Source organism: Delphinus delphis, chromosome 15 (genome assembly GCF_949987515.2).
Source record: "Delphinus delphis chromosome 15, mDelDel1.2, whole genome shotgun sequence".
In the NCBI taxonomy this organism is placed as follows: domain Eukaryota; kingdom Metazoa; phylum Chordata; class Mammalia; order Artiodactyla; family Delphinidae; genus Delphinus; species Delphinus delphis.
Genome location: NC_082697.1, coordinates 54791645 through 54818527, shown reverse-complemented (window position 1 = coordinate 54818527; position 26883 = coordinate 54791645). Strand labels below are relative to the sequence as shown.

Sequence of the window (26883 nt, the reverse complement as noted above, 5' to 3'; positions counted from 1 at the left end):
AATTTTAAAAACATTTTAATGTCACTAATATGGTAAGATGCTACTAATACGGTACAAATTACAGCAAGAAGACACAAACACAGTACTGAGTATTTGCCTAGCAACTCAGTAGCGAATATGATCCTTGCACTAATATGATGACAGGTTGAAAATACTTGCAATCCTCTTCACTGTCTCCCCATTAGTCCGTGTTGATGATGTTACAAACGGCGCAGTTATTCACAGATTAGTTAATCTTTGAGACTTTTCATCCTTGATGCTAATAAATGTGCTGACTTTGCCGCCTCTAGGAAGCTAAAATTCTCATTTTTTCTTTCTCAAGAAAACTCATCATGTAAAACTCATTGCAATTTGCAAAGCAACGTTGACATCGGTCAGTTAAACATGGGGTCAGTTAAACATCAGCTATTGACCTGATGGTACCCTGCCCTCCAATGCCATGATCTCCCCTCATGGATTGTTTGAAGGAGGACTAGCCTGACTGCAGTGCCATGCGTGCTGCTGGGAAGCTGCTTGCTCACAGTTATCATTCCCCCAGAGCTAAAACTTGAAGAGATTTCTGGGCAGAAAATTGTAGGTGCACCAGAAGTCTGTACAAGGAAAATCTCTAGGATCTAATCCACGAAAATGGCCCTGCTCCAAGAAATCAGACTGATGTCTCTCCCACCCCACATACCCACACCTGCTAACAGCTCATCCTTCCAAGCTGTTCTAGGAATGCAATGTTAGCAAATTGTTAGAAAGTAAGTGTTTAACTAACCAGAAGCCTGTTCTGTGGTATCAAGAGAGGTGACATTACTTAAGCTGTACAAGGACCTACGTCATTATCCCTTGGGCTCATGAGAGGTATATAAGTGGGCTTATCAACCATGACATTGGAATGGGAATTTACAGTGGTGAATCCAGAATATGTATCAACTGTTACAAGTGAGTATTTTGGTTGGCAACGGGAAAGTGGCATTTCGAATTGTTTACACTCCCTCTGCGTTGTTCATTCTACTGCAAACATTTAAAGAAATTCAGGTATTTGCAGGGAGTCACACAGTTGATGCATTTGAGTGAAACTGGGAGGGTATATGACATCGGTTTACTGGCATATCTTATTTATTTTTAACAGACCATGTGATTCTTCTTGGTCTATGTTTTATTTTTCCATTTTTAACAAACATTTGGGTAAAGGCAATTTTTCCTTTCTACTTAACTCTCTGCAAATAATGAAAACAGCACATGTGTGACAATAAATAGCAAATGACAAACTATAGTATTCATGTTACCTAAATAAAGCAATGGTTCTCATCTTCAAAAACTTGTTTCCATGTAAGCCCAAAAGTTCATGGATTTTTATTTATTTAAAAATTTGTCTTTTAAAGAGAAGCTAGAAATCTGGATATTTACGTGAAACCTCCAGATTTTTAAAATACTGGCAAGTATTTAAGTATTTCTTTTTCAATCATTATGTGTACCAGAAAAGTGTCCCAAAGCAACACAACAGCCAAAAGTTTTCCACTTCATGACCCTCTTCTAGAGTTCTTTGGCAACCTTTGGTGCTCTACTTTTTGAAATGTTCACTAAAACTAATAACTGTGAGCATTTGAAGACCTTGGTCATCACCAAGCAATGAAGCACTTTTACTGCTGGTGTCCAAGAGAGGGGTTATGTTGCAAGGGTTCCCACTATTTTAGCCAGTACCAACTACTCCCTGTATATGAAGATCACTGCAGTCTTCACTTATACACCATAACAAGACTATCTATCTGTAGTGAGATCAGCCCCCCAGCTTCAGTCCCATTAGTCATACACTTCCAATAATGTTGACACTAGATCTTGACCACCATAGAGTTTGCCATATGCTCCCTCCTCATTTTGATGAATCTCTTGGCCTTTTCTCTCTTCTAAAATTCTCTCTTTGACTTCCCTTTTATGCTGCTATCAATGAGTCCGTCTTCTACCTCTCCCCACTTTTCATTCCCATAAGTCCGCACAATGTTTCACTGGGGGATGGCTTTATGGGTCTTAGTCATCTATACTCAGATTGCACAATAGACAAATAGAAATCTTCTTTCCAAAAACAGGTGCACTCTGTGTATCTTTGCTTTTGAGCAGTTTCTTTATGATGTCCTGGATATGTTATTTCTTTGTATTTAGATGGCTTAATTACTTTCCTATACTCTCAGGATTTATAGGTTGATGTTTTCACCATAGTTGGAAAGATTTTGGTCATTAATCTTCAAATATTTTTCTGTCCCATTTTCTCTCTCTCCTCTATTTGGAACTCCAATTATATGTATTTAAATGTTTGATATTTCCCACAGCTCACTGAGGATTTGTTCAATTCTTTTTTAATATTTTTTCCTCTCTCTGTTCCTCGACACTATTATTCTATTCTACCTTAAAGTTTACTGATTTCTTTATTCAGCATTCTAATCTGCTCTTTACAGTTCAGATATTATACAGCTCAGTTCTAGAATTCAATTTAGTTCCTTTTTATAGTTTTCACTCCACTCCTGAGATTCCCATCAGTGAACTCACTGTGTCCATCTTTTTCTTTAAATCCTTCAATATGTATAATAGTTATTTTCAGAATAACTTGTCTACTAATCTAAACATTTGATTCACCTTGTAGTCACTTTCTATTGACTATTTTTTCTCCTAATCAGGGGTCAGAAATAAATATTTTATGCACTGTGGGCTTTCTGGTCTCTGATAAAACTACTCGACTCTACCACTGCAGCACAAAAGTAGCCAAAGGCAACATGTAAACAAACAGAAATGGCTGTATCCCAATGAAACTTTATTTATAAAAGCTGGTGGCTGTATAGGAATGCAAGAGATTTCTGTGCATTAATTTTGTATCCTGCTACTTTATCAAATTCATTGATTAGCTCTAGTAGTTTTCTGGTAGCATCTTTAGGATGCTCTATGTATAGTATTATGTCATCTGCAAACAGTGACAGTTTTACTTCTTCTTTTCCGATTTGGATTCCTTTTATTTCTTCTTCTTTTCTGATTGCTTTGGCTAATACACTAATGATGGAAAATCTGAAAGAGAAATTAAGGAAACACTCCCACTTACCATTGCAACAAAAAGGATGAAATACCTAGGACTAAATCTACCTAAGGAGACAAAAGACCTATATGCAGAAAACTGTAAGACACTGATGAAAGAAATCAAGGATGATACAAACAGATGGAGAGGTACACCATGTTCTTGGATTGGAAGAATCAACATTGTGAAAATGACTATACTACCCAAAGCAATCTACAGATACAATGCAATCCCTATCAAACTACCAATGGCATTTTTCACAGTACTAGAACAAAAAAATTTTACAGTTTGTATGGAAACGCAAAAGACCCCGAATAGCCAAAGCAATCTTGAGAAAGAAAAAAGGAGCTGGAGGAATCAGGCTCCCAGACTTCAGACTATACTACAAAGCTACAGTAATCAAGACAGCATGGTACTGCAACAAAAACAGAAATATAGATCAATGGAACAGGATAGAAAGCCCAGAGATAAACCCATGCACATCTGGTCACCTTATCTTTGACAAAGGAGGCAAGAATATACAATGGAGAAAACACAGCCTCTTCGTTAAGTGGTGCTGGGAAAACTGGATGTAAAAGAATGAAATTAGAACACTCCCTAACACCATACACAAAAATAAACTCAAAATGGGTTAAACACCTAAATGTAAGGCCAGACACTATAAAACTCTTAGAGGAAAACATAGGCAGAACACTCTATGACATAAATCACAGCAAGATCCTTTTTGACCCACCTCCTATGGAAATGGAAATAAAAACAAAAATAAACAAATGAGACCTAAGGAAACTTAAAAGCTTTTGCACAGCAAAGAAAACCATAGACAAGATGAAAAGACCACGCTCCGAATGGGAGAAAATACTTGTAAATGAAGCAACTGACAAAGGATTAATCTCCAAAATATACAAACAGCTCATGCAGCTCAGTATCAAGAAAACAAATAACCCAATCCAAAAATGGGCAGAAGAACTAAACAGACATTTCTCCAAAGAAGACATACAGATTGCCAACAAACACATGAAAAGATGCTCAACATCATTAATCATTAGAGAAATGCAAATTAAAACTACAATGAGGTATCACCTTACATGGGTCAGAATGGCCATCATCAAATAATCTACAAACAATAAATGCTGGAGAGGGTGTGGAGAAAAGGGAACCCTCCTACACTGTGGTGGGAATGTAAATTGATACAGCCACTATGGAGAACAGTATGGAGGTTCCTTAAAAAACTAAAAATAGAACTACCATACGACCCAGCAATCCCACTATTGGGCATATACCCTAAGAAAACCATAATTCAAACAGAGACATGTACCACAATGTTCACTGCAGCACAATTTACAATAGCTAGGACATAGAAACAACCTAAGTGTCCACTGACAGATGAATGGATAACGAAGATGTGGCACATATATACAATGGAATATTACTCAGCCATAAAAAGAAATGAAACTGAGTTATTTGTAGTGAGGTGGATGGACCGAGAATCTGTCATACAGAGTGAAGTAAGTCAGAAAGAGAAAAACCAATACCATACGCTAACACATACATACAGAATCTAAAAGAAAAAAAAAGTTCTGAAGAACCTAGGGGCAGGACAGGAATAAGGACGCAGACATAGAGAATGGACATGGGAAGGGAGAAGGGTAAGCTGGGACGAAATGAGAGAGTGGTATGGACATACATACACTACCAAATGTAAAACAGATAGCTAGTGGGAAGCAGCCGCATAGCACAGGGAGATCAGCTCCGTGGTTTGTGACCACCTAGAGGGGTGGGATAGGGAGGGTGGGAGGGAGACGCAAGAGGGAGGGGATATGGGGATATAAGTAGATGTATAGCTGATTCACTTTATTATACAGCAGAAACTAATACAACAATGAAAAGCAATTATACTCCAATAAAGATGTTAAAAAAAAAAAAAAAGCTGGTGGCTGTCCCACAGGCTGTAGTTTGCCAATCCCTGACTTAGATAATTGTTCGATTTTTTCTCTTCTACACATAACTAGTGTAGTTTTTGTTTGATGGTGGACATTTTAACTGACACCTTTTAGGGGGTCTGAATTATGTTTTCTATCCTTTAAATTACAGTTCAGATTTTTTTTCTGGAAGCACTTAAATAATTGGTATATGCTCTTGACCCCTTCAAGTTCATTTTTATGATTTGTTAGGGCAAGTCTACTTTGGATTTGTATATAGTCCTAAGGCACAGCTCTTACTACAGGGCTGGGATTGGCTAACATTTTCAAAAAAGACGAGATAACGAAAATTTTAGGCTTTGCAGATGACATGCAATCTCAGTCACCTAGTCTTACTTTTTAACCCTTTAAAAACATTTAGAAAATATTCTTAGACCATGGGCTATGCAAAAACAATCCACATGCCAGATTTGGCCTGTGAGGCATAGTTAGCTGACCCCTGCTCTAAGACATGCTCCTTACCCCTAAAGGATGATCTTTCTGGAGTCTCAGCTGAATGCCCATAGCACCCAGTATCTCCATCCGGGCCTCATTACTGTAGTTACTCCTCTCTGCTAGGTCTCTTGGAGCCTGGCCCTACACGTACATGGCTTAGCCTTCAGCCAAGGAAGTGGGGCGTGAGACTTCTGTCTCCTACACAGCTCTGCCCTCTCCAGTGTCCTGCTCCATGAATTTCAGCCACCTTGTCATTCCCAACTCTTGTTCTCTGTCTCTTTAGCTCAGGGAACTTTCTGCCCTCTACTTGGGCTCCACTTCCCTGAAGCTATGGCTGAGATATTTCCCCCAGGCCAAGGGCTGGGTCAAGCACGAGCTTCATCTCACATGTATCTATTCTCTTAAGGGTCAGAACTCTATGCTACCTAGAGCCCAATGTCTGAAAACTTGTATTTCATATATTTTGCCCAGTTTTAAAGTTATTACAGAAGAAATCATTGTTTCATGGCCAAAATCAGAGGATCCCCTGGTACACTATGATATCTAGTTCTAGGGCAGCTCTCTGGGTTATACGTTATCATTTGGGTGAAATTAGGTACTGGTCCTCATACTCCTTTCACTACATTAATAATAAAAAGTAATATTCAACTAGTATTTTCAAACATTTATTTAGTTCCTATTATGTTATAGGCATTACAGAACAGAGCAGTAAGCAAGATGAACTCCAGGGGATTACACATAAAGGTAGCAGGACTGTAGGAAAGAGAAACCGCAAATAAGTAAACAGATAAATACATTAGACAATTACAGATTATAGGTAAGTGTAAAGGAGGTGATAAGCATGGTGACCAAAAAAACAGTAAGAGTAGCATTAATTAAGCTTTTGAAGGGTCATCCTGTCCCAAAAGAGTAAATGGAATGTTGAGTGATCGTAATTAGTTGTCCAAACCAGGACTTTAGTGGGAAGGATGGAAGTACTTTTCATAATCACACCAGAACAACAGTTGTAACTGGGACTGTTCCAGGAAACCCAAAATATATATTCACCCTGAAAGGGAACAAGAACTGGAAAGCAGGTCAACTTCTTTGAAAGCTCTGGGGGTAATCTGGATGAGAAATCATGGTGGCCTCAAACTATGTTTGTGAAAATGGATTTGGAGAGGAAATGACAGATTTGAGAGACAGTATGCATCTCAAATCTAAAGGAGGTTGTAGAGGTGAGGAAGATGTAGGAGTCAAGAGTGACACCTTGGTTTTTTGGCCCCAGCAAATGAATCCAAATCTCTTACAAGGAGACAGAAGAAGCAAAAAAACCAGATCGATGGATATTTGTGGAAAAGAGAGATGATGAGTGTGGATTTGGGTATATTGAGTTTAAGATGTTTAGGTAAATTTAAGTTGAAATAAACAGCAGTCTTTTGGTTATTAAAACCCAGAACTCAGGCAAGATTTCAAAGCTAGGGGAGGGGGGATATCCTTTAAAAGATCTGTCCCAGTCTCGGCATCTAGGATGAGGACTAACGTCCTCCTCTGAGCTCTCATAGCACCTCATTTCATACCTACCAAATAGCATTTGCTTCTGTCTTGCTTTATCATTACTTATGTCCACATTTCATACCTTCTAGAAGACTGCATAGCCCTTAAAGGCAGGATACCTACTTATTTTGCCTTAAACGTAAGACAGCTACTTTCCTGGTGGTGTATATAGCAGATGCTCAATAGAAGCTTTTAGAATAATGTCATTGCTCTATGATGCTAAAGAACCAACAGTTCTTAGAATGGCAGCTTTAGGGTAGCAGCAGAGAACCCAAGCTTGTGTAGAACCTATGGTGTGTTAAACCACATGGGACTTACATTTTCATGCTCAGGGTGAAGATGTGCCCATGAAGGGCTAGCCTGCTTACGAGGAGTTCATTTCTCTTAATGGCAAATGTAGCCAGAGGAAAATGTGACAACATGTACTAAAGACTTTCCAAATTCAGACCTGAGTCCTGCTCGCTGGTTCATGAACCCTCCCAACCACAGCCTTTTCAACTCTGTTTTTTGTTGACCTTAATCAATTTGGTGTCCGTAGAGTTAGGTTCCAATTTCCCAATCTGCACCACCTGAGTAGCTGAGGGGAGAAAACGGCTAAGTCTCAAATTTTTAGTTTGAGGCAACTTTGGGGAAATATTCTGAGCGTGATGCTCTTGGCTATTTAGAAAATTATGCTTCCTAGGGCTGTATTCCCAAATCACTTTATGCAAAGGGAGATGGCTCTACTTTAGAATATTTAGGAGCAAATAAGCAAAACCAGGTTAATCAAAACCACTTAAACTTTAACTCAGTTATCTTGAAAACCATCCTAGGTTTAATTCAGACATCTAAAACATGCCTTTGGCTTAAATGTGTCAAACCATAAATGCAATGAAGATCAAGGGTGTACAACCACCGAGAATAACACTGTAAAAATTGCCAAAAATATTTAATCTCTAAGTTATTCTCAGCAGTATACTCTGTGAGTGTTCATACCCACGTATGCATGCGCTGCATCTTAGACAGAGAAGCTTTCAGAAATCACAACTCCAAGCTTTCCTATCCAGGAAGCTTTCTATATTCTTAACCTCAACCTGTAAATTAGAAATCACAATGGAGCAAACTGTAGCAGCAAATGCTTTGGTCTCCTCACGTGCCAGAAGGACATTGTCCTGTCAAAATCAAGGGCCCCAATTACCCTGTCAGCTCAACGCAAGTTGCCCAACTGTTGGGAAATGTAATATGAATGAAAGATCAAGCTGCGGTTGCTTTAGAATCTACTCAGTAATCCAAGACTTCCTTCAAGAATAGCAGTGACGTGTCTATCTGAGGTGTTGTACACTCAGGTAACACAGAAGGAGGCTAGGAGCCTAGGAAATAACCTTTGCCCTCCTGGAGAGTGCTTTTTTTCATATCTAATTTTAAATCACATATCAATAGGGCACAAAGATCAGAGGTACCCAAACACATCAGAATCAACTATACCATTTTGGGTTTGTTGAGTAGTAATGTCTTGGACCCTCACAGGACAGGTGTATGAATCTGCCATGGTTCCCAGAACACAATGCCACAGCCTAGGTGACTTAAACACTAGAGATTCATTTTTTCACAGTTCTGGGGGCCAAGAGACTGAGATCAACGTGTCAGCCAGGTGGGTTTCTTCTGAGGCCTATTCTCTTGACTAGAAGATGGCCATCTTCTCCCTGTGTCTTCATATGGTCTTCCCTCTGTGTGTGTCTGTGTTCTAATCTCTTCTTCTCATAAGGACACAGGTCATATTGGATTAGGGCTCATCCATATGACCTCATTTTAACTCAATTACCTCTTTAAAGGCCGTGTCTCCAAATACTGTCACCTTCTGAGGAACTAGGGGTTGGGACTTCAACATATGAATTTGAGTGGACACGTCCATAATGACATGATAATTTAGTATCTCTAGGGTGAGGCTATGACATCAAAATGTTTTACCAACTAAGTTTGAGAAAAATGGCACTTTAAAAAAAATTTATTGGAGTATAGTTGATTTATAAAGTTGTCTTAGTTTCTGCTGTATAGCAAAGTGAATCAGTTATACATATACATATATCCACTCTTCTTTTTTTTGCATTATTTTACCATATAGGTCATTACAGAGTATTGAGTAGAGTTCCCTGTGCTATAGGTCTTTATTAGTTATCTATTTTATATATAGTAGTGTGTATATGTCAGTCCCAATCTCCCAACTTATCCCTCCCCCCAATAGCACTTTTAATTAATATTCTAGGTGGCCTTTGGAGTGTACTCTGAGAAGCATTAACTAAGTGGCATGTGATGACCTCAGATCACCCTTTCTTTATCTGCAGGGATCTGGTTAACTCCTTGTGACTGAAAGAGAGAATATCTTACTTGTGCAGAGAAGGAAAGGGCTCTGACATGCCTCCCAGGCTCACGGTGACTCAACAGAATGAACAAATGTAGATAAAACATCTAGCCCTGTGTATGACATAAACCAGTAGTTTCCTGCCCTTGGCCTGCCAATTCCAAAAGGTAGTGCCGATCCACAGAGGCATCAGGGAAGCATTTTGAAAAACGATACAAGAGTTGGCTTTTAACAAATCTTTAACCAAACTCTTGGCTCTGCAGTTCTCCCAAGTTTAGCATATTTCCCCCATGTATGACTAAAGATTCTTTGATCACAGGCAGAAGGAATGAGATCTGACCAACTTTAGCAGAAAAAGAGATCAGCATAAGGATATGAGATAGCTCCAGGGAGGGCTGGATAAACAGGCTTAAATATAAAAAGAGGAACCAGTGTGGATCTAGAAGGCTAGCCCTAGGAATTGTCTCCTCACTCAGACTTCCCAGGATATCAGCACTGAAATCAATCAACTCCAGCTTGTTATCATATTTTTCCCCTATTGTTTATCACTGCATTCAGCATCTGGCATGGTTTAAATGAGCATGTTCCCCTAAAATTCATATACTGAAATCTTAATGCCCAATGTGATCGTATTGGGAGGTGGGGCCTTTGGAAGATGATTAGGTCATGAGGGTGGGGCCCCCATGAATGGAATTAGTGCCCTCATAAAAGAGACCCCAGAGAGATCCCTTGCTCCTTCCACTATGTGAGGATATAATGACAAGTCTACCCCTCACCAAATATGCTGGCACCCTGCCCTTGAACTTCCAGCCTCCACAATTTATGAGAAATAAATTTCTGTTGTTGATAAGCCACCCCGTCTATGGTATTTTGTTATTACAGCCTGAATGGACTAAGACCACATCAAAGTCTCAGGAGAGAGAATCCCATTGACCTGCCTTGGCCGTATCTACATCCCTTGGCTTGTTTATTGCCTCTCCAAGAATGAACACACGAGGGAAGATAACTAACCCCAAAAGGACAACAGAATGCTGCTCCCTGAGGGTAGGGATGTTTGCTGCCTACCAACAATAAACAAGCATGTGTCCACTACACCTGCTATGTACCTGCAAACATGCACAGTCTGAATAGGGGCTCTCTTGGGCCATGAAGGAGTGTAGGAGATCTTGTTGTCTGAATGCAACTTGCCTCTTTCTGCCCCCAAGTTGAGGAAACTACACAATGCCTTATTTATCTGCTTCATGCCCCATTCCCCTTCCCTAGCAAGGCTTTTTTTTTTTTTTTTTTTTTTTTTCCTTCTGGAATGGTATTTAGATCCCAGAAGAACACAGCAGGAGGATAAGTCCTCACTGAGGCATCAGTCATAGAAATGAGGAGTGCCGATGACAAATTGAAATGTCAGCATTATTAGCAGTTCTGCTTGGAAGCTGTTTGATACTAATTTAATGATAAAACAAGAAATAGGACAGATTTGCCCTGGAAAGGGGGATGCTGACTTGGGAAAATGGGCTAAAAATAAAGCAAGGGAAAGGGAGAATAAATATTAGGCCAAGTGTCCTAAATGCAATAACTTTGGAGTCTTCCCCAGAGGAAGCACTGAAATGCCTGGGGAGACGCAAAGGAGGACAGGTGGATTAGCATGCACGTGAGTTCCAGTATCCAGCATCTAAGATGTAGGGAGGGCTACCTGTACATCTCTTTATGTAACCGTGCTGCACGATGAAGTTGGGGGAATTAATATCTGTTAACTAGTTGGCTGGTTTCATGATCCATTCCCTTCAAGCTCATCCATTAATGGCCTTGTGAATGTTGGGCAACCCATGAGATCTGTAAGGAAGAGTGTGCAATGCAAGGTCTTGTGAAGACAACATTCTTTTAAACATTTTTTAATGTATTTATGAGTTTCTTATTTTAGTAGGAAAGCTGCCCTTAGAGATTTTTCTGGTGGTCTGAGTTTCTGTTGATTCTGTAAGTAGAAAGCTAACTACTTTGGGATAAACTCCCTTTGGTTGGGGAAAATCACTAAGATGGGACCATTAGTTTTGTAAGATTAAAGGAGGCATCAATCTCTTTTTCTTTTTTCTTTTTCTTTTTGTCTTGTGTGTGTGCGCCCGAATGTACATGGTACCTGCAAAGAACTAGGCAGGGGTGTTGATGGCGAGTCCTCTAAGTACCATTCACAGTGGATTTCTGTTACTTCCTGAGTATTCAGCAAAGCTTTGCGAATGACCAAAGCCTGACTTTAGCAGAGTTTTTGTGATATTAACACAGAGGACAAGGTTCATGCCTCCAGAGAACTGGTTCTGAAGACAGAACGATCTAGACAAGTTACTAGATATTTCTTAAGAGAATGTTCTGGAGCAGCTGAACAACAGTCTGCAGAGACTAAGCCCCCTGATATATACGCGGACAATGTCACCTTCAATGTGGAGTTCCAGAACTTACTTGCTGGGGGATCCTGAGAAAAAGGATAAATTTGTTCTTCCGTTCTATACTGCTGGGTTGACACATAAAAATAAGCATAATTTTATTTTGTGTTTCAGGGCCTTATATCAGCTCTCTAAACTGTAGAAGCCATCTCACTTGGGAATAGGACAAGGTAGTTCATTGGAAGCCTCTGAAAGGAAGGAATCACTTTTAAAGTGATACGGAGGTTTCTTAAATCTTTCTCTTTAATGTAAAATATATTAATGTGCATTAATTTGTTGATCTTTGATGTGAGTCTAAGGCCTTTTCTTTGAGTGTTGATTGAAATTCCTCATCATCTTTCCCACACAAACTTCATCCACTTTTCACAGTCTCCAGTAGAAGTCAGCCAACTGTGGCCCAGGGGCCAAACGTGGCCCACCACTTGTTCTTATAAATAAAGTTTTATTAGAACACAGCCTTGCACATTCATTTTGTCTATGGCTGTTTAAGTGCAACAAAGGCAACGTTGAACAGTTGAAGTAGAAACTACATGGCTGTGAAGCCTAAAATAGTCATTATCTGGCCCTTTACAGAAAAAGTTTGCCAACCTCTGATCTATACTATCAGTTTTGGTTTTGTTTAATGTAGAGGAAGAATTCCAAGATGTATCTGAAAGATTCTGAGTGCAGAATCTCTCCGGATTTCTGAGGGTTCTTTTTCTGCTAACATGTTACCATCCTCTCACTCACAGCTAATCCAAAAAATTTTTGAGCCTTGTTTTCACAGAATGTTTCCAAAGCATTAACTTAGTTTTCAGAGAAACAGCTCTTTTTCTTATTGTACTCATTTTTCACCAGTTTACATAATATTCCACTAAATAATGTAATTACAATAACAAGTGCAGCTGGCAGAAGCAGGTCTGGGAATAAATACAACTGACTCTTGGCAAGCAGACACCTTGACAAGTGAAGAGAAAGGTAAGTTTGCACAAAGCAGTCACTTCACAGGATGCACAGGCATCTGTCAATATGTTTTATAAAGGGACTGGATGGTGTGTGTTAATCTGGCAGGTTTGATAAGTGGAGGCCGATTAGGTAAATTTTTTCCATCCATGTCCCTTTACAAAGCATCTCTCATTTCAGGAATTTACCAGTTTCCCATGTACCAGTTTGTCATGGTTATTTGACAAATGCTCATCTTCTCCACGAGCCTGTAAGGTTTAGGAGAATGGGAACAGGGCAGGTTTTGGTATACCATTCTGTCTCCACTCCTTGGCACAGTGATCGGCATATGGTCTGTGATCAAAAAACACTTCTCAAATAAATAACCGAATGGAAGCAGGCACTCTTACAATGTGCCAGCCTAAAACTGTAATACAAAGACCATGAATCTTGTGAGGTCATATCAAGGCGTAGGGGGCTAACATTTCCTTCCCTGTTGTCCTAAGATCCATTGAGGAAGGGCTGGGCTTTAGCAGGGTCGGGGGAAGTGAGGCAGGGGAAAGGTAGCTCTGATTCTGATAGCTCACTTGCCCAGGTGGTTGGGAAGTTCCATTTTCAGATACCCAGATGAAGGCAATGGGTTTAAGCCAAGAGGATCATTAGCAATTTGCCTTCTGCAATCCATACCACTCTTGTATCTAGCAGAAACTTGCTTCTAACTGGCAAATTAAATATTGATAATACAGATCTGCTCTACAACGTCTTTCACAAGGCTGGCACCATAATTTCAGTGTTTCTAAAACTTCAGTCATTTGCATTCCAGTGTCATGTTTTTGTCATAACTGCAGGCAATCTGTAACATTATGTAGTTAATATTTATCTTTAAAGCAACTCATTTTTAACCTAAATAGATGTACCTGCCGAGGAAACTTCGTGTTGCCACTGCAAACGGAAGACCAGTATCAGTAGTCATAAGTTAATGGAAAAAAATTAATACCTAACATTGTTAAGAACCTTTTCTATACCAGACACCGTTCTAAGACACTAATGCACCTCATTTGCATTCATTATTTTAATCGTTGTTTGCTTGCACACACACATACACACACACAACTTATTAAATGCGCGCAGTTAGTATCTCCATTAAAAAGGGAGGAATTGGAGGCACAGAAGATTTAAGTAACGTGCACAAGTACTAAATTGCAGAGTCTAGATTTTTATCTCAGTAGGCCTAGCTCCAGGCCCCTACTTCTTAACTACTATATTTTGCAAACAGTGTTTTCAAAGTCTAAATAGATGCTTTGGCTGCTGCAGGCTTTAAGCCTGAGGCACGCTCCATTTCTGTTAAAAAGAGAGCTTAGAAATTGGTAGAGACTTGTTAAAGATACTTTCATTTAAACTGAGAGTTTCTCATTGACATAAAAAGGATTGGGAGAGAATTGAAAAGGGAATAACTTTCTAAGTGATTCACCCTTTCCTATTGACTTGATGTTCACCACCTGCAGGCTGTATCACACCGGTTAGGTGTCTTGCATTTTGGGAAACGCTGAGCTACAAGTGGGATATAGCACACCCATATTCCAGGATCCTTTGCTCAGCTCTGGTCTCCAAGTTTGGAGAGTATAGTGGACATCCTTGGGGATATTTTCTTGCTGGCAATGGCTCTCTTCCTCTGATTATCCAGTCCTCCCCCAATAGTTGGCCCTGGGTGACTAGGTTTATTTATACTGCTTCCCTTAACATAGCTGATTGGACCAGAGTGAGCAACTGACCCAGGGTTGGGCCCATCAGACTCCTTTTCCAGGGAATCTGTAATCAGGATTCATTAAGTTAGTCCCTCTTCCTGCTGGAATGAATGCAGCATAAATCTTAGGGGCTGGAAAGTGCCATGTGCATAAAGAAGGCAAAGAGAGCCTTTAAAAAGCAAAACAGAACAGGGTGGACACACAGGGATAAACAAAGAGAAAAGGTAGGAAAAGGCTGCCTGAGTTCCAACAGCTTTCAGATTCTAAGCTCCGGTCCTTGAGAGACCTGGTTGTGTGACTTTTCTGCTTAGGCTGGCCCAAGTCCGTCTCTATGATTTGCTAACCAAGTGAGAGGCAGTTTTCTTCCGAAGACACCACCACGCCATCAGCTAAGGAAACTGCCCTCTGAATTATTTTTTAGTGTGTGGGTAGGGGTGGGGACAGATAGGCCCTGATTGTCTGTATTTTCTGGCCTGCTATTCCTAGTGGGAAGAGGAATGAGAACCACCGGGGAGAGTGCCATATCAACGACCGAGAACATTGCTGATGATGAGGCATACACTTTTTTGGGAACTACTTTATGGAAGTCATTTAATCCAATCAACAATCCTCTGAGAAAGTCTCGCCATTTTGCACATAGGGGAACCCAAGCCTTGAGAGACACAAACCTAAGGCCATAACCAGAGCTGCTAGACCACCCCTAACCACTCCTCACACTATGCTGCCTCTTACGGTATCCATCTGCCATATTACTGATAAGGATTTCGGTCCACAGACAGATTCTGAAACACCTGGGAGCCAAGCCTTTGCCTGCTTGGTAGTGCTCTGACAGTTTGTGAAACAGCCCCCAAATCCAACATCTGATAGCCACAGCACACAAGATCCCTTTGTAACCAAATATTTTATATGAATGCAAATAAAAGTGATCATTTGATCTCTTGCCCCATGACCATACAATCTTTCCAGCTGGGAGACTGATGAGGGAGACAGACAGGTACTCAGGTCATGGGATTTCTCTTAGTTGTTTATTTGTCCATTTGTTGGTTTCAGGTGCCGGACAGGTAAATGCTGATGGTGGGTTATGCTAACTGCACAGCTGGCACTGTTGGCAGCAACCTTGGGACAAGCTGGTAAATGCAGCCCATAGTGTCAGGAGCACTTCTAATGTACAGATTTCATGGTGAGCTCTTGTGGACCACCTCCCCAAGGGAATCTAGCAACATTTTGAAATATAAGCTAGGAGAAGGCTTAGCCTATTCTAGACTGACAAAATTTAGGATGGAGGAATGAACAGGTTTTCCATTCTGTCGTTTGCTCATTGACAACATGAGTAATTCCAATAGTCTTCTGAGAAGGGTGAGTCATCATTAGGAGTGACTGGCTGGTGCCCTTCTCTTGGGACGAGTGGGGGCCAGAAAGCTCATGGACAGTGGTATCTCTGGGGCTGAGCCATGTCCTAGAGTGAAGTCTTCTGTCTGCTGCTGACACCTGATGCTAAGGGAAAATTAGCAAAAATGGCATCCAGGATGGTTCCAAAGAACATAAGGCAAAATACAAAGAGCGTGCCAAGCTGGATAGAAAAGCCGGTTAGGATGGGGAGAGGTGATCCCTGAGAAACGAAGTGGGCAGAGAAAGCATCTATTTCAGATTCCACCAGCCAGAGCTGAGGCACTTGCTGAGGCTGTATATGTAGTTCCTGCAGTCTTATATGCGGATGAAAGGGAGCAATTAAAGGAGCTGACAGGAAACCAACACCATGAGTGACACAAAGGACCCATGTGGATTCCTTTCATGGCCGACTCTATTGGGAAACTCCACCAAAGACATTCTCCTTTTCCTCCTGTTTAAGCAAATCCTATTTTCTTGCAGTGACCATGTACCTGTCCCTGGGGATGGATCATGGTTGCTGTGGCCAATAACTAAGATCCCAGGTCACTCTGGTAGTGATTGGTGTAGAGATTGGTCAATGAGATGAAAGAGAATGTCTGCAGAGAAGGCTTCTGAGAATGATTTTCCTCCAATCAAACGCAAAAGCTCTGAGAAAAATGCTCCTCTTCCCTTTCCCTCCTGATTAGAATGTTGTCTTGAGAACAAGTGATGCTTCTTCTTCCTCTTGGAAGAAGGAAAGAAAGGCCAAGACAGGCACAAAGATTCCAAACCACTGCCTGATACCCCAAACCCACTGAATCAACCCTGAAACTAGGAGGTGATCAAATATTTTTAGCTTTTAAATAATGCTTAGCTTTCCTATAACTTGTAGACAGTAACATTCTAACTGAAAAAAAAAAACTGATATAATTTTCAAAGTGTTTCTCAGGGTGTGTTCTGCATCCCCAAATGTTCTGTGATCAAATGAGTTTGCAAAAAATTGTGTATTACTGCCATCTCTCTGTTTTTCACTTTTGTGTATTAAAGGCTCTGAGAAGTACTGCAATTGAATAAGTTTGACTTTCTTTAACATTGCATTTCCTAAAATGAACTAGGCAGAGAATATTTTTAAGACTTTGTAATATCTTTTAGAATAAGTACCTCACAGAGTCCACTTTGGAAAAATTAATTTAGAATTTGTGAGAAAAAGAAGGAGAGCAGAGGAGAGGGTTTTGGACGTGCCAAGCACTACACGTGTCCACACGCATAAAACATGGATGAGCAGCTCTATCTTTCTGCATTATCTGCTGTTTCCAGGAGGCCAAGAAAAAGGGGTACACTGTATAGCCATCCACTTGTCTCCCTGAAATCTGACAACATAACAGAATGTGAGGGAATATAAACTTGGCAACATGGTCGTGGTCCAATCATCCTGGAGAGCAAATCTGGAAATGCAGTCTGCTGTATTTAAAACATGTTTTAAGAAGTGTGGCTGGCAGGTGGACACTCTTCAACGATGTTGGTAAGTAAACAACTATCTAATTTTCTCCCACTCTTTTTCTAAGAAAAAAAAAAATAGTGCATTTCATTGAAATAGGCAGGTATTTCAGATGAAAACCGGGTTTCTTTGGGAACCCCCCAAAACTATGTCTCCCTAAAAAAAAAAAAAAAGCCATCACCTTCATCAAGGAAGTTTTCTTCTCAGGTAGTAGGAGGGCAGAGAATAAACACAAGACAGGAATAAAAGGAGGGGAGGGACCGGGTAGGGAGGAAAAGAAAGAGAAAGAAAACAGAAAAGGAGAAGATGGTGAAAATATCCATAGGTGAGACACAGCTGTCAAAGATGAGCCAGAGTCTAATAATGTTAGGTGTCTCCCAGGAGGGAACTGGATGCCTAAGATTCAAATAGGAAGGGGAATCTTCACTGCATTCCCTTGGGCATCATTTAAATTTCGAACCACATAAATGTGTATTGCATCGATTGAAATGTATCTATCGATTCAAAACATAAATTACTTTAAAATGTAAAAACAGGCTACAACAGCAACAACAAAGCTACAGTCCATGATATTAGGGATGGTCTTATACGGACTATTGAAGCCCCACATTAAACTATATGACCCATCGTATCAAATCACGTTAAACTATATGACCCATCGTATCAAATCACAGTTTGAATTTACTTAACAGAGTGGGGGGGGGGGGTCCATTCTCGTTCCTAAACCACACCCCTGTTGACAATGTCCCCAGCAGTGTGAAATAATAAACCCCTCAGACTGCACACAAGCACTTCATTACCTCCCGTGTCCTTAATTTGCCAGGCGAGTCTCATTTGCCGAAGAGATTTCAATTTTATCTTAATTCTGAGGAATGTATCAGGGCTTTCCGGAGACAAGCAGCACACATTCCTCTTTATCTAGCTCTGACCTAGTTCTGGCCACATCGTCCCCATCCAAACAGGAAGAGAAATCTGAAGTTGCAATACATTATTTACTAGGATGAACCAGTAATTCAGACCGAGGGAGAAGCAATAAGAGACCTCAGGAAAGCTTAAAACATCTTGAAGGCTATTTCATGAAGGAGTCACAACTAATGCAGGCACAGGTACTTAGGAGTGAAGTGGGGAGAGATGAGAGAGGGCCGTGCTGGGATACCACATACAATACATATGCATAAACGAAGAAGGAAGCCTCAACCCACTAGTTCTCAGTTCCGCACAACTAGATTTTGTTGTTTGTTTTACATAAGGATTTAACACACCTGATGCCAAAAGCCATTGGAAAATGGAAATAATCTGCAAATCACTGTCATCTCGAGACTGGCATGAAGTAAAGGCTCTGAAAAGTTTGCATAAATGATATTAGAAACGTTTAATAAACTATGCGGATGTATTAAATCTCTTTGAGCACAAGGGTCCCTCAACCCCAAACCTGACTGTTATGATTTTAAAAGTAGCAGAATCCTTTAGTTTTTTATAACAACATGGAGACACGACTATAAGGCACCCTGTCCGGTAAAAATTGCCAATTTCCATCAGTGACATTAAAGGCAGGCCAGTTATGACTTCACATTTATCCATCCAAAACATGATGCTTTTTAAAAAAAATACAAATGGCGGCGGCGGCAGGGAGGCAATCCAGATATTTCTTAAAATACCATATCCATGCCAAGAAGGATCTCAACCAACCGTGACACCTTCACAGCAGAATGAAGCCACCAAGCTGCAGTTATAAGCAAACGGTTCTCTCCTCACCTAGGCAACACTGTTTACATCTAATGTACTTCAGCACTGAGAGAGTTTTGTTTTTAGGAAGGTAAATAACACGTGCGGTTTAAAATTCTGTCTCCTTCCCCTAGATACACAAACGCCACTAAAACTAAGAGGTCTGTGAAGGACTCAAATTCTCCTAGAAAATGCCCTTGACTTACTAGTGGATCACCCAACCCAGTTAACAGCAAGAGAGCATTTGAGCCACTCAGCAAAGAGACTGGTACTCACATTAAAAAAGCAGCAAGGCATCCTTCTCACCTTTGTTATTACTTAGACCTCGTGTCGTACATAAAAAGAGTACAATGATGTCAAACAACTTCCAGAAGAGAAGTATTTATTGCTGAATCTAAATCAAAAAATCCATATCTACTATAATGGCACTTCAAAAGAAGATATACTGTATTTACCAGCTCAATCAATACTAAATTAGCTGGAATAAATATTTTCAACTCAACCAGTCTTAAGATGAAGCCCGCTATTTAGAACCCTGCGTCTGGGGAGAGACAGGGAAATTTTTGCTTATCACACAGAAATGAGAACCAGGAAGTATTTTACAAGCAGACACACCTACCCTTAGCTGCTCTCTTTCACAATTCATCTGTTGTCTTGAAACCTACAAAGAAAAGAAAAAGAGGCGGGGGAAGTCAGAAGGTTCTGCATGAAAACAGCATGAAAGAAAATGGAAAATTACTTCTAATCACTTGGCTCAAAGCAGACCCAGAATTAATTAATTATGTATTTAATGTTTTCTTTAGGTCCAAATAGCCTCTGCTTCTCTTGGAGTTTCAACTGTGTGATCTAGAAACACAACTAAGATGAGCCAAAGTCTGGAAGGTGGGTGAGGAGGGGATGCAGTAGAGGGTGTGGGAGGTAAAAGCTGCCCGGGGGAAGGCTTCCCTCTTGCCCTGTCTAACAGGTGCAGGCATTCTTCCCAGAAGGCCCACTCAAAATAGTTAAGAATAAACACTGGACATTACACAGCATCTTCGCCGATGCTAGCGTCCAACAGTATCACCTACACGCCTTGGCAAATGCGTTGCATTGTATGGTCCAGTTCTAATCAGATAGCAGTATGCCTCCATAGGACTGTGTTGGGGAGAATTCTCAGGTCAGTGCTCATATCAGAGAAAGAAACTCTGATCAAGTTGTGATATCTCCCACAAGCTCAAAAAGAAAAATAGATTAGTGATACTTATGCCATGCATTGATTATCCTTGCCCTATCAAAATGTGCTTCTTAATATCAAGGATGAGTCTTTAGAATGACCATATAATTTACTGTCCGAACAGGAAAAAAAAATATGTGAGTTAAAGGAGTGGGTGGGATAGTAGGAATGATTACACCGGGCACAGCAGATGCAAAGTGGGAGTGACACGGCAAACTGGGACCTGTGGTCACTCTACCTCCAGGAGGACTAGCTGACTCCACCTTCAACTCAAACAGCTAAGCCAAAATGAAATTTAGGTCTGCATTCACAACTTATTCTGTGTATTTCTAGCATTTTTTTCACCAATGAGGTAACCCCTGACTCCTAGCACCTGACAAATATATTGCGAGTTTTTGAAACTTACACTAAAGGAGAAGGCTGAGGAACTGACTTTTGATGTATATTTTATGTATTTTATACTGAAGGTTTCTTTTTTACTTTCTCTAAAACAAAAATAGGTATCATTATTTAGGATACAACGGAGCCCCAAATCTATAAATCAGTGCTTTGCTGTGCCCTTTAATCCAGAAATATCACCTCTAAGAATAGCTCTTAAGAAAAGAAACAGTTAAACACAAATGTTTATTTATGTATCAATTAACTGCAACATTATTTATTTAAAAACTATAAATATTACAATGTATAATAATAGAAAAATTAAAAGTAAATTATAGTACATTGATTGGATGGCAAAATGTGCAGCATTTAGAACCATTGTCTTGAAAAACAGAAATGGGAAATGCTTAAAAGGCACTATTTAGTCTCTAATAAAAGTAACTACAAAAGTGAACAAATGTTATGATTCTGATTTTGTGTTAAAAATACAGTGAAATTGGGGCTTCCCTGGTGGCGCAGTGGTTGAGAATCTGCCTGCTAATGCAGGAGACACGGGTTCGTGCCCTGGTCTGGGAAGATCCTACATGCCGCGGAGCAACTAGGCCCGTGAGCCACAACTACTGAGCCTGCGCGTCTGGAGCCTGTGCTCAGCAACAAGAGAGGCCGCGATAGTGAGAGGCCCAGGCATCGCGATGAAGAGTGGGCCCTGCTTGACACAACTAGAGAAAGCCCTCGCACAGAAACGAAGACCCAGCACTGCCCAAAATAAATAATTAAATTTTAAAAAATATATACAGTGAAATTGATCATTAAAGAAAAGGAAGAAAGATAAAAGAAAAGAAAGAGGAAAGGACTGGGAGGAGATATTCCAAAATATTAAAAAGGAAATGGGTACAATTCTATATATATACAAAACACACACACACATACACACACACACACGGAAGTGAGTTATACACTTCAAATAGGTGGCTTTATGGTATGTGAAGTGTATATGGTACGTAGACTTTATATCTCCATAAACTGTTAAAAAAATAAAGTGGGAATAGGCTTCCGGGAAGATGGCGGAAGAAGCGGAGATCACCTTCCTCCCCACAGATACACCAGAAATACATCTACACGTGGAACAACTCCTACAGAACACCTACTGAACGCTGGCAGAACACCTCAGACCTCCCAAAAGGCAAGAAACCCCCCACGTACCTGGGTAGGGCAAAAGAAAAAAGAATAAACAGAGACAAAAGGATACGGACGGGACCTGCACCAGTGGGAGGGAGCTGTGAAGGAGGAAAAGTGTCCACACACTAGGAAGCCCCTTCGCGGGCGGAGACTGCGGGTGGCGGAGGTGGGGAGCTTCGGAGCCACAGAGGAGAGCGTGGCAACAGGGGTGGGGAGGGCAAAGGGGAGAGATTCCCACACAGAGAATTAGGGCCGACCGGCACTCACCAGGCCGAGAGGCTTGTCTGCTCACCTGCCGGGGCGGGCGGGGCTGGGAGCTGAGGCTCGGGCTTCTGTCGGAGCGCAGGGAGAGGGCTGGGCTTGGCGGCATGAACACAGCCTGCAGGGGGTTGGTGAGCCACGGCTGGCCGGGAGAGAGTCCGGGAAAAGGTCTAGAGCTGCTGAAGAGGCAAGAGACTTTTTCTTCCCTCTTTGTTTCCTGGTGCGCGAGGAGAGGGGATTAAGAGCGCTGCTTAAAAGGAGCTCCAGAGACGGGGGCGAGCCGCGGCTAAAAGCGCGGGCCCCAGAGACGGGCATGAGACGCTAAGGCCGCTTCTGCCGCCACCAAGAAGCCTGTGTGCGAGCACAGGTCACTATCCACACCCCCCTTCCGGGGAGCCTGTGCAGCCCGCCATTGCCGGGGTCCCGGGATCCAGAGACAAGTTCCCCGGGAGAACGCACGGCGCGCCTCGGGCTGGTGCAACGTCACGCGGCGGCGCGCCTCGGGCTGCTGCAACGTCACGCGGCGGCGCGCCTCGGGCTGCTGCAACGTCACGCGGCGCGCCTCGGGCTGGTGCAACGTCACTCCGGCCTTCGCCGCCGCAGGCCCGCCCCGCACTGCATGCCCCTCCCTCCCCGCAGCCTGAGTGAGCCAGAGCCCCCGAATCAGCGGCTCCTTTAACCCCGTCCTGTCTGAGCGAAGAACAGACGCCCTCCGGCGACCTACACTCAGAGGTGGGGCCAAATCCAAAGCTGAGCCCCTGGTAGCTGTGAGAACAAAGAAGAGAAAGGGAAATCTCTCCCAGCAGCCTCAGAAGCAGCGGATTAAAGCTCCACAATCAACTGGATGTACCCTGCATCTGTGGAATACCTGAATATACAACGAATCATCCCAAATTGAAGAGGTGGACTTGAGAGCAAGATTTATGATTTTTTCCCCTTTTCCTCTTTTTGTGAGTGTGTATGTGTATGCTTCTGTGTGAGATTTTGTCTGTATAGATTTGCTTCCACCATTTGTCCTAGGGTTCTATCCGTCCGTTTTTTTTTTTTGTTTGTTTTTAAAACTTTTTTTTCTTTTTCTCTTAATAATTGGTTTTTATTTTAATAACTTTATTATATTTTATATTACTTTACTGTATTGTATTTTATCTTCTTTCTTTTTTCCTTCCTTCCCTCCTTCCTTCCTCCCTCCCTCCCTCCCTCCTTTCTTTCTTTCTTTCTACTTCTACTAATTCTTTCTTTCTACTTTTTCTCCCTTTTATTCTGAGCCGTGTGGATGAAAGGCTCTTGGTGCTGCAGCTAGGAGTCAGTGCTGGGCCTCTGAGGTGGGAGAGCCAACTTCAGCACACTGGTCCACGAGAGACCTCCCAGCTCCACATAATATCAAATGGCGAAAATCTCCCAGAGATCTCCATCTCAACACCAGCACCCAGCTTCACTCAACGACCAGCAAGCTACAGTGCTGGACATCCTATGCCAAACAACTAGCAAGACAGGAACACAACCCCACCCATTAGCAGAGAGGCTGCCTAAAATCATAATAAGTCCACAGACACCCCAAAACACACCACCAGACGTGGACCTGCCCACTAGAAAGACAAGATCCAGCCTCATCCACCAGAACACAGGCACTACACAACCCACTGAACCAACCTTAGCCACTGGGGACAGACACCAAAAACAACGGGAACTACGAACCTGCAGCCTGCACAAAGGAGACCCCAAACACAGTAAGATAAGCAAAATGAGAAGACAGAAAAACACACAGCAGATGAAGGAGCAAGATAAAAACCCACCAGACCTAACAAATGAAGAGGAAATCGGCAGTCTACCTGAAAAAGAATTCAGAATAATGATAGTAAAGATGATCCAAAATCTTGGAAATAGAATGGACAAAATGCAAGAAACATTTAACCAGGACCTAGAAGAACTAAAGAGCAAACAAACAATGATGAACAACACAATAAATGAAATTAAAAATTCTCTAGAAGGGATCAATAGCAGAATAACTGAGGCAGAAGAACGGATAAGTGACCTGGAAGATAAAATAGTGGAAATAACTACTGCAGAGCAGAATAAAGAAAAAATAATGAAAAGAACTGAGGACAGTCTCAGAGACCTCTGGGACAACATTAAATGCACCAACATTCGAATTATAGGGGTTCCAGAAGAAGAGAAAAAGAAAGGGACTGAGAAAATATTTGAAGAGGTTATAGTTGAAAACTTCCCTAATATGGGAAAGGAAATAGTTAATCAAGTCCAGGAAGCACAGAGAGTCCCATACAGGATAAATCCAAGGAGAAATACTCCAAGACACATATTAATCAAACTGTCAAAAATTAAATACAAAGAAAATATATTAAAAGCAGCAAGGGAAAAACAACAAGTAACACACAAGGGAATCCCCATAAGGTTAACAGCTGATCTTTCAGCAGAAACTCTGCAAGCCAGAAGGGACTGGCAGGACATATTTAAAGTGATGAACAAGAAAAACCTGCAACCAAGATTACCCAGCAAGGATCTCATTCAGATTTGATGGAGAAATTAAAACCTTTACAGACAAGCAAAAGCTGAGAGAGTTCAGCACCACCAAACCAGCTTTATGATAAATGCTAAAGGATCTTCTCTAGGCAAGAAACACAAGAGAAGGAAAAGACCTACAATAACGAACCCAAAATAATTAAGAAAATGGTAATAGGAACATACATGTCGATAATTACCTTAAATGTAAATGGACTAAATGCTCCCACCAAAAGACACAGATTGGCTGAATGGATACAAAAACAAGACCCATATATTTGCTGTCTACAAGAGACCCACTTCAGACCTAGAGACACATACAGACTGAAAGTAAGGGGATGGAAAAAGGTATTTCATGCAAATGGAAACCAAAAGCTGGAGTAGCAATTCTCATATCACACAAAATAGACTTTAAAATAAAGACTATTAGAAGAGACAAAGAAGGACACTACATAATGATCAAGGGATCGATCCAAGAAGAAGATATAACAATTGTAAATATTTATGCACCCAACATAGGAGCACCTCAATACATAAGGCAAATGCTAACAGCCATAAAAGGGGAAATTGACAGTAACACATCCATAGTAGGGGACTTTAACACCCCACTTCCACCAATGAACAGATCATCCAAAATGAAAATAAATAAGGAAACACAAGCTTTAAATGATACCTTAAACAAGATAGACTTAATTGATATTTATAGGACATGCCATCCAAAAACAACAGAATACACATTTTTCTCAAGTGCTCATGGAACATTCTCCAGGATAGATCATATCTTGGGTCACAAATCAAGCCTTGGTAAATTTAAGAAAATTGAAATTGTATCAAGTATCTTTTCCGACCATAATGCTATGAGACTAGATATCAATTACAGGAAAAGATCTGTAAAAAATACAAACACATGGAGGCTAAACAATACACTACTTAATAACGAACTGATCACTGAAGAAATCAAAGAGGAAATCAAAAAATACCTAGAAACAAATGACAATGGAGACACGACGACCCAAAATCTATGAGATGCAGCAAAAGCAGTTCTAAAAGGGAAGTTTATAGCAATACAATCCTACCTTAAGAAACAGGAAACATCTCGAATAAACAACCTAACCTTGCACCTAAAGCAATTAGAGAAAGAAGAACAAAAAACCCCAAAGTTAGCAGAAGGAAAGAAATCATAAAAATCAGATCAGAAATAAATGAAAAAGAAATGAAGGAAACGATAGCAAAGATCAGTAAAACTAAAAGCTGGTTCTTTGAGAAGATAAACAAAATTGATAAACCATTAGCCAGACTCATCAAGAAAAAAAGGGAGAAGACTCAAATCAATAGAATTAGAAATGAAAAAGGAGAAATAACAATTGACACTGCAGAAATACAAAAGATCATGAGAGATTACTACAAGCAACTCTATGCCAATAAAATGGACAACCTGGAAGAAATGGACAAACTCTTAGAAATGCACAACCTGCCAAGACTGAATCAGGAAGAAATAGAAAATATGAACAGACCAATCACAAGCACTGAAATTGAAACTGTGATTAAAAATCTTCCAACAAACAAAAGCCTAGGACCAGATGGCTTCACAGGCAAATTCTATCAAACATTTAGAGAAGAGCTAACACTATCCTTCTCAAACTCTTCCAAAATATAGCAAAGGGAGGAACACTCCCAAACTTATTCTACAAGGCCACCATCACCCTGATACCAAAACCAGACAAGGATGTCACAAAGAAAGAAAACTACAGGCCAATATCACTGATGAACATAGATGCAAAAATCCTCAACAAAATACTAGCTAACAGAATCCAACAGCACATTAAAAGGATCGTACACCATGATCAAGTGTGGTTTACTCCAGGAATGCAAGGATTCTGCAATATATGCAAATCAATCAACGTGATACACCATATTAACAAATTGAAGGAGAAAAACCATATGATCATCTCAATAGATGCAGAGAAAGCTTTTGACAAAATTCAACACCCATTTATAATGAAAACCCTGCAGAAAGTAGGCATAGAGGGAACTTTCCTGAACATAGTAAAGGCCATATATGACAAACCCACAGCCAACATCGTCCTCAATAGTGAAAAACTGAAAGCATTTCCACTAAGATCAGGAACAAGACAAGGTTGCCCACTCTCACCACTCTTATTCAACATAGTTTTGGAAGTTTTAGCCACAGCAATCAGAGAAGAAAAGGAAATAAAAGGAATCCAAATCGGAAAAGAGGAAGTAAAGCTGTCACTGTTTGCAGATGACATGATACTATACATAGAGAATCCTAAAGATGCTACCAGAAAACTACT

At 40.8% G+C, this 26883-nt stretch overlaps 1 protein-coding gene across 10 annotated transcripts in view; it reads right to left on the bottom strand.

Annotated features, from left to right (window-relative positions):
* RBFOX1 (RNA binding fox-1 homolog 1) overlaps window positions 1-26883 on the bottom strand; it is a 1483287-nt gene that overhangs the window by 595456 nt on the left and 860948 nt on the right. For 9 of the 10 annotated variants that reach the window (XM_060031701.2, XM_060031707.2, XM_060031700.2 and 6 more), the window contains one exon: window positions 19640-19681. In XM_060031701.2, coding sequence (XP_059887684.1) covers window positions 19640-19681 — 42 coding nt within the window. Of the gene's footprint in view, window positions 1-19635; window positions 19682-26883 lie in introns of all 10 variants that reach the window. The other variant, XM_060031712.2, reaches the window with a different exon arrangement.